Genomic DNA, 15,551 nt, shown 5'->3' on the forward strand with positions numbered 1-15,551 from the left:
CCTAGCATCTGGGATGTTTAACAATTGGGAGTGTATTCGGTCGTGTGCGCGGTCGCCCCCAAACTAAAATATGCTGAGGTGGAAGTGAACGCACGGGCGCTCGCACCGACGCACGCACATGCGCGCGCCTGTACTGTATAGCATAAAAGTATTCATACCGTTTTGACAATTGCTAAAATCGTGAATACTTGAACATCCATAGGGTTTTTTTGCCATCAGTATCGCTTTTTTCAGATTGTAATTGTCTTTTGTTTTATTGAAAAACCTCTTTCACGAAACCCCCGATCCCCCCCACCCCCCACCCCCCGATCCCCCCCCACCCCCCACCCCCCGCACAGTACTTTGCGATTTTTACAAAACTTTATTTCACAAATACAAAATTACAGGATTGAACACACACAAAAACAACATAAAAGACAGTGAAAACAAGAAAGGGCCGCATGGGCACTCAAGAGTCCAAGTCCAATATTTGCCAGGGGTAGTCTTTTTTTTTTTTTTGTCCTTTTTTCTTTCCTTTCGTAGGTAAGCCAATATTTGCTTTACCACAGCATCGCTGCCTATCATAATGTTCTCTCTGCTCATAATACTCCTGGTGTTCCACATAAAGACACATGGCAACATAAATGATTGTTTGGAAAATATCTTTTTCTTTGGGAGGTATGTCAACATCAATTAAACCATACGTAATAGCGACATAATTCATTGTAATTTTTAAGCCTTTGCCCTAGCCCGTCACGTGGCTGGGCTGCATGGGCCCTTCATTGCACTCGGAACTCGCTCATTGCGATTTGAGTCGTAAACAAGGAAGTGTAGTCCGGCGCATGTGTCTGGTTCCTCATTCTCGTCATACTGTGACCACGAATAGACACAAGGGACAGCTTGACAGCAAAGGTAGGTGAACTTTGCGTTTATAATGATTGTTTAATTCGCATGTACTTTTATTTTGGTTGGTATTGGTATAGAATCGTTCAGGTTAATCACAGCTGCAAGAGAGCTGCAGATGAGTAAGCAGCTCTGTCAGGTACTTAGGTAAAGTTAGCACCAGATTGGCATATTCGGAGTTGTCCGTTCAATAGCTGCGTTATTACGTTATTGGACCGACAACGGCAACTCCGAATGTGCCAATCTGGTGCTAACTTTACCGGACTCTTGTCAGTTTACGATCCGATACTGCAGCAGTCCCAAAATGTTGGTATAAATTGTGGCCAAATGTACGCACAAAATTCTAATTTGCGGCCACAATAATTTGGGAAATGAAATGCACTTGTGTCCGAGAAGTATAGGCATGAAGGGTTTAAACAGGTGTGTGGAAAAAAAAAAATGTTTTTCGTCATGGCGACATTGCAATTGTCGTCTCCCTCAGAAGACCGAAGTTTGTGAGACTCAAGTTGAATACACATATGAAATGTTGCACCTAAACATTAAATCAAAATATATGTTTGTATGGTTTATTCTGTCATCGTACAGTGCATTCAACAATCAACAGTCAAATATTAGTGACGGCGGAATGGCACAGGCAGAAGGCGTATTTAAGCCTGGCCAAATTTGTTTTTTCTCTTACAAAGGTGCTGACGCTACCAATTTGCATTGTACGCAAATACAAAAAACAAAGCCAAAAATAATAATAGTGATAATTCGTTGTTATTGAAATCATTCCTTACAACCTTCAAAAATAGCTTTGTGAACAAATACTTTAAAAAGTGATTCACAGACTTTCCAATATATATTTGCATCGTTCCAATATTTCCCTCCACAGAAACACATCTCCTTTCAATGCCTCAAACAGCTTTTTGTACATAAACTTACAAATAAATACACCTAAATGATCAAAGTGTTCAATCTAAATGTTAAACCTAAATGTTAAATTGAAATAGTAAATCTACTGTAAATGTTAAACCTAAATCCAAATGTTATATCTAAAGTTTTAACCTAGATATTTGGTGCAAAGCAAAATATTGAACATATACAAATTCAAAATGCCAGTAACCGGAAGGACCAAAAATAATAAAAGCACAAGATAAGATAAGATAAGATAAGATAAGAATGCCTTTATTGATCCCACAGTGGGGAAATTTTCATTGTTACAAGGAGGTCTGAGTGGATTTATATTGAAAAAGAATTGATAAAAACATCAAATCTCTTGACTGTACAGTAGATTATGGTGCTAATAAGTACAAAAACATTTGGACAAACTATTTGATGAATACATTGAATGTTAAGTGTCACTTTTATGAAGATTGCGAGACTTGGCCCACATTTTCTCCAAACTTGTGTGTTATTTGAGGTGGAACCCCCCAACCCCCTACCATGTCTGGGACTCGGATCCAAAAGAGGAAATGTTTGCTGGATGAAAACCCAGAAAGCACACCTAAGATTCTTCCTTCTGCGTACCTGTCTGGTCCTGAGCCACACCCACCTCCGGAGTTTACGCTCTCATTATTCCAGTGGCAAATCGAACAGGAAGCACGCAGGTACGAAGGCGTCGCTCCCGAGTTGCTGAACTCGCAAGATGGGGACGGCGACACGTAAGTATCACGGGCATGTTTCCTCACATTTTTTGGGGAACTATTGAATGCAACGTGTCGCGGAACATTACCAAACATAAATGTCATAAAAAGTATAATCGAGTGCAACCTTGTTTCTATGTATTTGTTCCAGCAGCCGCCTGGGATACAGAGACCATAGTTTTAGCCGTTTAGTTGGTCGACCTTCTCTGCCTCTTCTTCTATTGCGAAACAATGAAGGCGCCTTACTATACATTTAGACTTGCCTGTATACATTAAATAATAATGCTGGGACCAATTAGATGGAAGTAGGACACTTGATCCGTCATGACACAGTTGTTGTGAATCACCTCCTCGTTGGTTGTGAATGTCTAATCTTTGTCACCGGAGCTGGGCATTTGGCTAAAAATTGAGCGTCCTTTATTCGTCATCCGTCTGCAGCGTGGGTACCCTTCCATCGTCCGTCATTTGCCTTTTTTTTTTTTGGAATAGCACCCGCCTATAGGCTGGTCCGCCTCTGATTTGAAGTGGTCTTCCGTCAATGATTCCGACTGCAAACTTCAATAGCACCCCACCGCCGGTCTATATTTGAACAGAAAGAGTGACTCTCTGCGCCACGGAAGCCTGTTCACAGCCTGGTCCCAGATCTAATCTGTCCCCCAAGTAACAACTACTCACTATTGTTCCTCGCCGCGGCCATTTAAGCAGCACCGCGAAAAATAGACTAACGACGAACTACGGATGAAAGACGTGTTAAACACGTGGGCTTTCAACTATGCTTAGTCCCTCTATTTTAAAATTTTACCCCATCATTCGTCAGCTACTACGGGAGTCCGTCATCGACGGATGGACGACGGAATGCTCAGCTCTGCTTGTCACATTTGTCTCTCTTGCAGATGTCTTCACATAGCTGCGGCCCAAGGCAAAAGAGCTCTGGCCTATATGCTTGCTTCCAAGATGGCAAACTACGGCACTTTAGAGGTGAAGGAGCGCCATGGGCAGGTAGCGCAGCTCCCCCTTTGTCGACAGGGTGTCCATCAAGTCTCGACACGAGACACAATTCAACAAGCGTGTAGCCGTCGCTTACAACACATGAACAGGCGAGATGTTTTCAGATAGAGGTGCCTCACTGCATTTGCAGATTACTGCATATCATCTCATCCATCCATTATCTATACCGCTTGTCCTCACAAGGGTCGCGGGCGTGCTGGAGCCTATCCCAGCTGTCTTGGGGCAGTAGGCGGGGGACACCCTCAATTGGTTGCCAGCCAATCGCAGGGCACACACAGACAAACAACCGCACTCACAATCACACCTAGGGGCAATTTAGAGTGCATATCATCTCAACAAAGTACAAATGAACATGTATCATTTTCCAGTTAAGGACTAATTATTACAATTAGGCCAAACTTCTTTGAGTCAAGGCACATTTATTTCATTGAAAAAATCCCGCGACACACCACGAGCTGAAATTGTGAAAAAAAAATTAAAAAAAATCGTATTTTAACAATATAAGTGTTATATTGTTTATATAAGCATTTTTTAACATTGAAGAATGACGTTATATTATAACGTCTTGAATAGAAATTAAATAAACACAAAGAAAAATAGTATTTTATAATGTTTCATATTGATACTCAGCCTGTTTGGATAAAGATGCGTCACAAATTCGCATGTCTTGAAACAAAGGCAATTAGCTACCACCTGCTGCCACCTGCTGGTGTGAAAGAGTACTACAATGTAGTAAAGTCATGATTACGCTGCCAGTCGCTAGAACGCACAGGCACACAAATGAGATCTTTTCCCACGGCACACCTGACAATATCTCGCGGCACACAGTTTGAAAAACACTGGAGTACAGTATTGCCTTGAGGTACGAGTGACACAATTTAGGACTATTTTGAGATACGAGCCGTTATTCAGCTGATTTTCACTTTGCTTGCAGTCACCTTGTCTGGGGAAAAAAGTGCACACATTTTTTTTTTTTTGGGGTGGGTTGAATTTACTCAACCGCTTGACGAAATAATGTTGAGTAAATTCAGCCAAAAGTTGTTTCAGTGTTCATGTCGCGCTTGAGTCCCGGCTTTGTGTGTCCAGACGGCGCTTCAGATTGCGGCGGTGGCCAATCACCACCTAATTGTTGGCGACCTGCTGGTGCACGGAGCAAACGTCAACACCAGAGACTCATGGGGCCGCTCGCCTCTACACATGTGCGCTGAGAAAGGATTCTACCTCTGTTTACAGGTTAGAAGTTGACCATTTTCGAAAGTGACTTTTTATACGCGTCAAAGTCACGTGTGGCGGAGCTGGGGGGGGGGGATGCGCAGGGGCACGTCATGACCACCCCCCAAAATATGCTTGGACCCCCAGGTGTCAGGCCAAATAATTGACTTGGGGGTATTTAGCTTTTTTTTTTTTTCATTATGGAATTTATTTCCACATTTCCCGCCGTCCCCGTAGGGGACATATGGTTGAATGGTTATCAGCGTTTTCAGAAGAATTTTTGTGGGTTTGTAAAAAAAAAAAAAAAAAAAAAGAAAGGTTTGTATTTGCGGACCCCCAGAGATAGGCCTTCACCCCCCCAGAAGGAAAAATACCTAGCTCAGCCAGCCAGTGATCACAGTTAGGGAAACACTTTTTCTTTTAATTCACTGAAAAAGTTACTAATATAAAAGTAATGGTTTGGTGCCATCTTTTGGCATTTTGGTGCCAAGTAGCTACAGTATGTTGAATTGAGTAGTAGTGTAGTGCTTTGCCACCTTCTTGTGGCATCTAAAAACAATTACAGTGATACGAGTGACCTGACTTAAGAGTTTTGGAGATGCAAGCTGTCATATTTTTTCTTGCTTTGACTTGCCAGCAAATATTTAAGATATGAACACAACACTCTAAAACCAGTTGGGTTATAAATAACACAATTTGGGATAAAAAATGGACTGATCCACTAATTGGGTCAATTTGACCCACCATCTTCCGTTGTTTTGTATAAAACTAGACTTTTTTTTTTTAGTTGTTTTTGCAGAAAAGAACCCAGAAAGGTGGATCAAATGACCCAAGTAGTGGATCTACTTGGTGGATACTGCCACCCGGTGGCCAAGTCATGCACACCAGAGGGAGCTGCATTCAATGGATCATGATGCATCGATTTTCCAACACATTGTATTTAATGTCATTGCTGTATGCTTTTAACAATATTATAAATTGTTCTTTTTCTTATAACATATATTTTTTTGCTTTTGGGAGGAGGCTGGAACCGATGAATATTAATATTTGAGGTTGTTGCAGTAGTTCCAGAGGCAGGAGATTCAACACGTTGCCTTCACTTGTCAACATTTGTGCCACTCGGTGTCTCCACAGAGCATCTGGAAGACTTTATCGGGATGTTTACAGACGATTAACACAGAAATGCTCGATTTTGACGGTAGGTGTCTTTGTTTCCACCTTTTGGCCAGAAAAGCACAAGTGTACCCTTGAACTATGGCTTTTTTCCCCTCGGAGGTCAAACTCCGCTTCACGTTGCGGTGTTGTCTCACAACGCGGTTGAAAACGAGTGGAGCGCGCTGGCTGGAACTCGTACCGGGGACCAGCGCCAGTGCCAGCAGAGGGAGCTGCTGCAAAGGAAACACGCTTATGTCCAATGTGTGGAGGCTCTGTTGCTCATGGGCGCCTCCTGTGGGACAAAGGTGCACAAATACACTTTTATAGTAATTACCTCACAAACATGACATGAGTGCACCCCTCACTTGCGTCACATGACACCAGCAGCTAGGCAAAACGGCTAATTGGAATAGTTTCACTTAGGGGCGTAACCACTTTTGTGGCCAGTGGCTAAGACTGAGTTGAGTTCCTTTGAGGGGACGGTAACTGCAAACTATTATGATACAAGCAAAGTGTCACAAAGAGAAAACATGAGAAGGGTGTGCTCAGTTTTGCACGCAGTCCGGCTGAAATCACGACACAGATCATTTGGCTTCTTGCAGGACTTGAAAAGCGGACAGACGTGTTGGCACATGGCGGCCCAAGGGGCCAATTGTCAACTGTTGCGCATCTTCCTCGGGTGGCCGTCTGCCGTGAGCAGCCTCAACCACAAGGTCGCCTGAGAGCAACATGAGAGAGTGGCTAGCCGGCTCACCTAGTGTGAGGAGGAGCCAAAACTTTAAAACCCTAACCCTGCTTTGAAACCATACTTTAAGACCCTAACTCTACTTTGAAACCCTACCTTAAATCCAAACCCTACTTTGAAACCTTACTTTAAACCCAGAACCCTACTTGAAACCCTACCTCAAACCCTAACCCTGCTTTGAACCCTACTTAAACACCCTAAACCTACTTTGAAACCCTACATTTAAACAATAACACTACTTTATAAAACAGTCCTTTGTTAAAAAACCCTACTTTCAAGCCCTAAACCAAATTTGAAACCCTACTTTAAAACCCTAACTGTACTCGAAACCCTACCTTAAACCCTAACCCTACTTTGAAACCCTACTTTAAAACCCCAACTCCACTTTGAAACCCTATTCTAAAAAATCCTCCTTTAAAACCCTACTTCAAACCCTAACCCTAATTTGAAAACCCTACTTTAAAACCCTAACCCTAATTGTAAAACCCTACTTTAAAACCCTAACCCAAATTTGAACCCCTACTTTAAAACCCTAACCCTAATTTGAAACCCTACTTTAAAACCTTAAACCCTACCATAAACTCTAACCCTACTTTGAAACCCCACTTTAAAACCCTAACTCCACTTTGAAACCCTATTGTAAAAAAAATCCTTCTTTAAACCCCTAACTCAAATTTGAAACCCTACTTTAAAACCCTAACCCTACTTTGAAACCCTAACCCTAATTTAAAAGACAACTTTAAAACCCCAACCTTACTTTAAAACCCTAACCCTAATTTGAAACCCTACTTTAAAACCCTAACCCTACTTTAAAACCCTAACCCAAATTTGAAACCCTACTTTAAAACCCTAACCCTAATTTGAAACCGTAGTTTGAAACCCTACTTAAAACCCTAACCTTACTTTGAAACCCTAACCCTAATTTGAAAACCTACTTTAAACCCTAACCCTGCTTTGAAACCCTAACCCCACTTTGAAACCGAACATTCAAACCCTAACTCCACTTTGAAACCCTATTCTACAAAAATCCTTCTTTAAAACCCTACTTTAAACCCTAGCCCTTCTTTGAAACCCTAACCCTAATTTGAAAACCTACTTTAAAACCCTAACCCTGCTTTGAAACCCTAACCCCACTTTGAAACCCAACATTCAAACCCTAAACCCTACAATAAACCCTAACCTAATATGAAACCCTATTTTAAAACCCTAACCCTAATTGGAAAACCCTACTTTAAAACCCTAACCCTACTTTAAAACCCTAACCCAAATCTGAGACGCTACTTTAAAACGTCAACCCTACTTTAAAACCCCAACCCCAATTTGAAACCCTACTTTAAAACCCTAACCCTAATTTGAAACCCTACTTTAAAACCCTAACCCTAATTTGAAACGCTACTTTAAAACCCTAACCCTACTTTAAAACCCTAACCCTAATTTGAAGACCTACTTTAAAACCCTAACCCTAATTTGAAACCGTACTTTAAAACCCAACTTTAAAACCCCAACTCCACTTTGAAACCCTATTGTAAAAAAATCCTTCTTTAAAACCCTACTTAAAACCCTAATCCTACTTTGAAACCCTAACCCTAATTTGAAAACCTACTTTAAAACCCTAACCCTGCTTTGAAACCCTAACCCCACTTTAAAACCCAACATTCAAACCTAAACCCTACAATAAACCCAAACCCTAGTATGAAACCCTATTTTAAAACCCTAACCCTAATTGGAAAACCCTACTTTAAAACCCTAACCCTACTTTAAAACCCCAACCCTAATGTGAAACCCTACTTTAAAACCCTAACCCTAATTTGAGACGCTACTTTAAAACCCCAACCCTACTTTAAAACCCTAACCCCAATTTGAAACCCTACTTTAAAACCCTAACCCTAATTTGAAACCCTACTTTAAAACCCTAACCCTACTTTAAACCCTAACCCTAATTTGAAACCCCACTTTAAAACCCTAACCCTAATTGTAAAACCCTACTTTAAAACCCTAACCCAAATTTGAAACCCTACTTCAAATCCCTAACCCTACTTTAAAACCCCACTCCTACATTAAAACCCTAACCCCAATTTGAAACCCTACTTTAAAACCTTAACCCTAATTTGAAACCCTACTTTAAAACCCTAAACCCTACCATAAACTCTAACCCTACTTTGAAACCCTACTTTAAAACCCTAACTCCACTTTGAAACCCTATTGTAAAAAAATCCTTCTTTAAACCCCTAAGCCAAATTTGAAACCCTACTTTAAAACCCTAACCCCACTTTGAAACCCAACATTCAAACCCTAAACCCTACCATAAATCCTAACCTTAATATGAAACCCTACTTTAAAACCCTAACTGTACTCGAAACCCTACCTTAAACCCTAACCCTACTTTGAAACCCTACTTTAAAACCCCAAATCCACTTTGAAACCCTATTCTAAAAAATCCTCCTTTAAAACCCTACTTAAAACCCTAACCCTACTTGAAACCCTAATCCTAATTTGAAAACCTACTTTAAAACCCTAACCCTGCTTTGAAACTCTAACCCCACTTTGAAACCCAACATTCAAACCCTAAACCCTACCATAAACCCTAACCCTAATATGAAACCCTACTTTAAAACCCTAACCCAAATTTGAAACCCTTCTTTAAAACCTTAACCCTAATTGGAAAACCCTACTTTAAAACCCTAACCCAAATTTGAAACCCCACTTAAAACCCTAACCCAAATTTGAAACCCTAACCCTAATTTGAAACACAACTTTAAAACCCCAACCCTACTTTAAAACCCTAACCCTAATTTGAAAGGCTACTTTAAAACCCTAACCCTACTTTAAAACCCGAACCCTAATTTGAAGACTTACTTTAAAACCCTAACCCTAATTTGAAACCGTACTTTGAAACCCTACTTAAAACCCTAACCCTACTTTGAAACCCTAACCCTAATTTGAAAACCTACTTTAAAACCTTAACCCTGCTTTGAAACCCTAACCCCACTTTGAAACCCAACATTCAAACCCTAAACCGCACCATAAACCCTAACCCTAATATGAAACCCTATTTTAAAAACCTAACCCTAATTGGAAAACCCTACTTTAAAACCCTAACCCTACTTTAAAACCCTAACCCTAATGTGAAACCCTACTTTAAAACCCCAACCCTAATTTGAGACGCAACTTTCAAACCCCAACCCTACTTTAAAACCCTAACCCTAATTTGAAACGCTACTTTAAAATCACAACCCTACTTCAAAACCCTAACCCCAATTTGAAACCCAACTTTAAAACCCTAACCCTAATTTGAAAGCCTACTTTAAAACCATAACCCTAATTTGAAACCCTACTTTAAAACCCTAACCCTACTTTAAAACCTCAACCCTACTTTAAAACCTTAACCCCAATTTGAAACCCTACTTTAAAACCCTAACCCTAATTTGAAACCCTACTTTAAAACCCTAAACCCTACCATAAACCCTAACCCTAATTTGAAGACCTACTTTAAAACCCTAACCCTAATTGGAAAATCCTCCTTTAAAACCCTAACCCTACTTTGAAACCCTACTTCAAACCCCCAACTCCACTTTGAAACCCTATTCTAAAAAAAAATCCTTCTTTAAAACCCTAACCCTAATTTGAAAACCTACTTTAAAACCCTAACCCTGCTTTGAAACCCTAACCCCACTTTGAAACCCAACATTCAAACCCTAAACCGTACCATAAACCCTAACCCTAATATGAAACCCTATTTTAAAAACCTAACCCTAATTGGAAAACCCTACTTTAAAACCCTAAGCCTACTTTAAAACCCTAACCCTAATGTGAAACCCTACTTTAAAACCCCAACCCTAATTTGAGACGCAACTTTCAAACCCCAACCCTACTTTAAAACCCTAACCCTAATTTGAAACGCTACTTTAAAATCCCAACCCTACTTTAAAACCCTAACCCCAATTTGAAACCCTACTTTAAAACCCTAACCCTAATTTGAAAGCCTACTTTAAAACCCTAACCCTAATTTGAAACCCTACTTTAAAACCCTAACCCTACTTTAAAACCTCAACCCTACTTTAAAACCTTAACCCCAATTTGAAACCCTACTTTAAAACCCTAACCCTAATTTGAAACCCTACTTTAAAACCCTAAACCCTACCATAAACCCTAACCCTAATTTGAAGACCTACTTTAAAACCCTAACCCTAATTGGAAAACCCTCCTTTAACCCTAACCCTAATTTGAAAACCTACTTTAAAACACTAACCCTAATTTGAAGACCTACTTTAAAACCCTAACCCTAATTTGAAACCCTACTTCAAAACCCTAACCCTACTTTGAAACCCTACTTCAAACCCCCAACTCCACTTTGAAACCCTATTCTAAAAAAGTATTCTTTAAAACCCTACTTAAAACCCTAACCCTACTTTGAAACCCTAAACCTAATTGTAAAACCCTGCTTTAAAACCCTAACCCTACTTTGAAACCCTAATTTAAAACCCTAACTCCACTTTGAAACCCTATTCTAAAAAAAAAATCCTTCTTTAAAACCCTAACCCTAATATGAAACCCTACTTTAAAATCCTAACCCTAATTGGAAAACCCTACTTTAAAACCCTAACCCAAATTTGAAACTCTAACCCTAATTTGAAACACAACTTTAAAACCCCAACCTTACTTTAAAACCCCAACCCTAATTTGAAAGGCTACTTTAAAACCCTAACCCTAATTTGAAGACCTACTTTAAAACCCTAACCCTAATTGGAAAACCCTACTTTAAAACCCTAACCCAAATTTGAAACCCTACTTTAAAACCCTAACCCAAATTTGAAACCCTAACCCTAATTTGAAACACAACTTTAAAACCCTAACCCTACTTTAAAACCCTAACCCTAATTTGAAGACCTACTTTAAAACCCTAACCCTAATTTGAAACCGTAGTTTGAAACCCTACTCAAAACCCTAACCCTACTTTGAAACCCTAACCCTAATTTCAAAACCTACTTTAAAACCCTAACCCTGCTTTGAAACCCTAACCCCACTTTGAAACCCAACATTCAAACCCTAAACCCTACCATAAACCCTAACCCTAATATGAAACCCTATTTTAAAACCCTAACCCTAATTGGAAAACCCTATTTTAAAACCCTAACCCTACTTTAAAACCCTAACCCTAATGTGAAACCCTACTTTAAAGCCTTAACCCTAATTGGAAAACCCTACTTTAAAACCCTAAACCTAATTTGAAACGCTACTTTAAAACCCTAGCCCTACTTTAAAACCCAACATTCAAACCCTAAACCCTACCATAAACCCTAATCCTAATATGAAACCCTATTTTAAAACCCTAACCCTAATTGGAAAACCCTATTTTAAAACCCTAACCCTAATGTGAAACCCTACTTTAAAGCCCTAACCCTAATTGGAAAACCCTACTTTAAAACCCTAACCCTAATGTGAAACCCTACTTTAAAACCCCAACCCTAATTTGAGACGCTACTTTAAAACCCCAACCCTACTTTAAAACCCTAACCCTAATTTGAAACCCTACTTTAAAACCCTAACCCTAATTTGAAAGCCTACTTTAAAACCCTAACCCTAATTTGAAAGCCTACTTTAAAACCCTAACCCTACTTTAAAACCCTAGCCCTAATTTGAAAGCCTACTTTAAAACCCTAACCCAACATTCAAACCCTCAACCCTACCATAAACCTTAACCCTAATTCGAAACCCTACTTTAAAACCCTAACCCTAATTGGAAAACCCTACTTTAAAACCCTAACCCAAATTTGAAACCCCACTTTAAAACCCTAACCCTACTTTGAAACCCTAACCCTAATTTGAAACATAACTTTAAAACCCCAACCCTACTTTAAAACCATAACCCTAATTTGAAACGCTACTTTAAAACCCTGACCCTACTTTAAAACCCTAACCCCAATTTGAAACCCTACTTTAAAACCCTAACCCTAATTTGAATCGCTACTTTAAAACCCTAACCCAATTTGAAGCCCTACTTTAAAACCCTAACAGTAATTTGAAACCCTACTTTAAAACCCTAACCCTAATTTGAAAGCCTCCTTTAAAACCCTAACTCTACTTTGAAACCCTATCCCTAATTTGAAAATCTAACCCTTCTTTGAAACCGTACTTCAAAACCGTAACCCTACTTTGAAATCCTAAACCTACTTTGAAATCGTAAAACTACTCTGAAACCCTAACCCTATTTTGTAACACTAACCCCACTTTGAAACCCTAACCCCAATTTTAAACCCTACCTTGAACCCTACTTTGGAAGACTAACCCTTCTTTGAAACCCTACTTTGAAATCCAACTTTGAAACCCAACTTCAACACCCCAATCCTTCTTTGAAACCCTAATTTGAAACCTTAACCCTATTTTGAAACCCTAACCTTGGTTTAAAGCCCAAAATTGAAACCCTATCTTTACTAAGAAACCCTCTTTGAAACTCGGACATGGCAGTGGAGCTTCCTTTTATTCTGATGCTACGTGGAAATCCTACTGAAAAACTCTCATTCACACGAAAGAATATTTTTTTACTCATGGACTGTACGTTTCCAACTGAAACGTGAGAGTTAATGGTGACCAATCGCTCCCGCTGTGCATGTTGCAGAGCTTCAGCGGCAACACGGCCCTGCACATAGTCAGCTCCTTGCAAGACCATCCCACTCAGCTGGAGGCGCTGAAGATGCTGATGAGGGGCGGAGCCGACCCCACGGCCAGAAACTTGGAGCACGAGCTCCCCTGGCAACTGGCGCCCGCGGGACCCGTTGGTGAGACGGTACGCTTCAAAGAGTATTCAGGCACACACAAGTTAGGGCACGTTTCGAGCCAAACAGACATTCTTTGCTTTCCTTCTTGCTCAATTGTAATCATCTTTCTTTTTTTTGGATCTGCAACTTCAGGTGCGGCAGATCCTGCGTGGCCAACACCTTGATGCTTAAAAGTACTCCACAACAGAACACTGTCAGTCAGACGGTCTATCATGCAAATATTTGCCTCACAAGGCAGATGGTGGTTGTTTCAGTGAAACAGATCAATTTGATGTAATACTCAATGAGCAAATGTATCATCTATCTATCTATCTATCTATCTATCTATCTATATATCTATCTATCCATCCACCCATCCATCCATCCAATCTCCATACAGCACAGTGCACCTTGTATATGTACAATGGATTGCTTAGGATGACCAAACTCCTTTTTGAATTTCAACATAATCAATAGTGGATTCGAAATGGCATATAAGAGTCATGGCATGAGCCTCTTTCAAGTTGATCAATACCCTGTCCAATCAATTATTCTTGTCTATCTTTACTTATTCTATATTACTTGATCTCGTGAGAAAAGTGTTAAAATCCCGAAGAAGCGAACAAGAGGCATTTGCCATGTAATTATCTTTATAATATTTGTTTCACATACATTAAACTTACGCGTCAATGGCACAAATATCGCTCGGTCTTAAAAGGCCAGAACAAGAACACGTGACCGACTGTGGCAATAAACATCTGAGGTTACAGAAAGGAATCAGACAATGACAAATATTGTGTTGGTTGGTTGGCACATCCTAATATTTCATGTTTCAGAGGTATTTTACTGCACTCCATAAAAGAATCTACACGAAAACTATGTGGACATTGGCTGTTTTTTCCCTTAAGGCATGAAATGACAAATGAGGCAATGACTTGGACTGCATCGCAAGAGACGACGGCGAGGCGAACACATTACGTATATATTCAGTGTTGGATTATTTTCAAATATGTCAAAAATAAAATTGTGTATATGCATATGCTTAATCATAATTGAAGAATAACATGCTGTTGAATATGACAGCCTCTGTCATGAAAATACCCTCACAGATATCTACTGCAATTCGATCATTTCTAGGAATTATATTGAATGATACAATTTGTGAGCTCTGCTAAAATATATATTCAGTTGTACAGTAGAAGAGAACTTTGTCACTGTCACAGTGTTCTAGACTTTGTATGTTTTGTACATTAAAGAGAGTTGCCGCTGCCATCGTCGGACTATTACTGCTGTAGCTACGCCTGTTGTCGTGCCCATTGTTCTCTCGTCCCTCTACTGGTCTCTCAACACGTCTGTCCGGTTCTCGTGCTCTTCTGTCATATCTGAGTCGTCACCTGCTCAATGTGGAAAGTGGGGGATATATGTGAACGAAAGCCACTTTACACATGTGATTCATCCAAGTCCAGGTCAACGGGGGAAAGGGGAAGTCGGCGAGGCGAGGGTGCGGACAGGAGCGGGGTTAGCAGGGGGTTTTCTGTGCCCTCGTCCTCGCCGAGTTGCAGCAGCGCGTTGCTTGGAGGCAGGAGGGCGGCCGTGTCCGCGTCGCCGGGACTCTCTCGGATGCGGGACGCGGTTGGCGGGGGAACCGGCGCGGTTGGATGGAGGGGGAGCGGCGGTGGCGGGCCAGGGGCCGGCGCGGTGCCCAGCACGGGGAGGGGGGGCGGGGGGAGAGGCGAGGAAGTGCGGGACAAAGGGGAGCTGGTTCTTGAGAGGGATAGCGGGGAGCAGGGATGGGGGGGTGGCGTTGGGGTGGAGGTGCGGGAGATGGAGGGGGGCGGGGAAAGGCTGCTGCGGAGGCCCCACTGCTCTCGCTTCTCCTTGGTGCTCATGGTAGGCGCAACCTACGCAGAAGAAATACCCATTACATGCAGCACTTATAAAGTCGCGCTTCTCAAACCGGGGCTCGATGAGCCGAACTAATAAAAGTCATGACTCGCTGCCATCTTGTGGCATCTTGGTGCCAAGGAACTACATTCAAGTGAGTTGAGAAGCCGCGTTCGGACAAAGAGAATGCTGTGTCGCCATCTTGGCAGGCAATTAGAAGACTTTTAACTTTGAGTGTCGAAGACGTAAAATGTCGTCGATGTGAACGAGGAGCGTCAGTGATGG

General features: G+C 41.0%; 2 protein-coding genes across 22 annotated transcripts in view; one reads left to right on the forward strand and one right to left on the reverse strand.

Moving 5' to 3' along the window:
• The first annotated feature begins 749 nt into the window (after positions 1-749).
• Positions 750-14,652, forward strand: LOC147154028 (NF-kappa-B inhibitor zeta-like). 5 transcript variants are annotated; one of them, XM_086039722.1, is made up of 9 exons: positions 750-891; positions 2,285-2,525; positions 3,401-3,506; positions 4,602-4,748; positions 5,862-5,925; positions 6,003-6,187; positions 6,485-6,595; positions 13,244-13,411; positions 13,536-14,652. In XM_086039722.1, exons 1-9 carry the CDS (start codon positions 750-752, stop codon positions 13,572-13,574), a joined length of 1,203 nt encoding a protein of 400 aa, XP_085895848.1. In that variant the 3' UTR covers positions 13,575-14,652. The 5 variants fall into 5 exon arrangements, with proteins under 5 accessions (XP_085895848.1, XP_085895859.1, XP_085895868.1 ...); XM_086039733.1 differs by having other exon boundaries at positions 13,244-13,403; XM_086039742.1 differs by having other exon boundaries at positions 3,401-3,485.
• unc80 (unc-80 homolog (C. elegans)) overlaps positions 14,015-15,551 on the reverse strand; it is a 44,287-nt gene continuing 42,750 nt past the window's right edge. For all 17 annotated transcript variants that reach the window (XM_086039664.1, XM_086039644.1, XM_086039683.1 and 14 more), the window contains one exon: positions 14,015-15,283. In XM_086039664.1, the coding sequence (XP_085895790.1) occupies positions 14,822-15,283 (462 nt within the window). In that variant the 3' untranslated portion in view covers positions 14,015-14,821. The remainder of the gene's footprint in view (positions 15,284-15,551) is intronic.

This window comes from Filicampus tigris, chromosome 1, assembly GCF_054856515.1.
Source record: "Filicampus tigris isolate MCC_2025a chromosome 1, RoL_Ftig_1.0, whole genome shotgun sequence".
NCBI classification, from domain to species: Eukaryota; Metazoa; Chordata; class Actinopteri; order Syngnathiformes; family Syngnathidae; genus Filicampus; species Filicampus tigris.

What these genes read in the sequence shown, in the direction of transcription:
- LOC147154028 (XM_086039722.1), top strand. Translation starts at nt 750, where the DNA reads ATGGGCCCTTCATTGCACTCGGAACTCGCTCATTGCGATTTGAGTCGT. An exon ending in GGGACAGCTTGACAGCAAAG is followed by an intron (nt 892 to 2,284) that starts GTAGGTGAACTT and finishes GTGTTATTTGAG; the next exon opens with GTGGAACCCCCCAACCCCCT. An exon ending in GATTCTACCTCTGTTTACAG is followed by an intron (nt 4,749 to 5,861) that starts GTTAGAAGTTGA and finishes GTGTCTCCACAG; the next exon opens with AGCATCTGGAAGACTTTATC.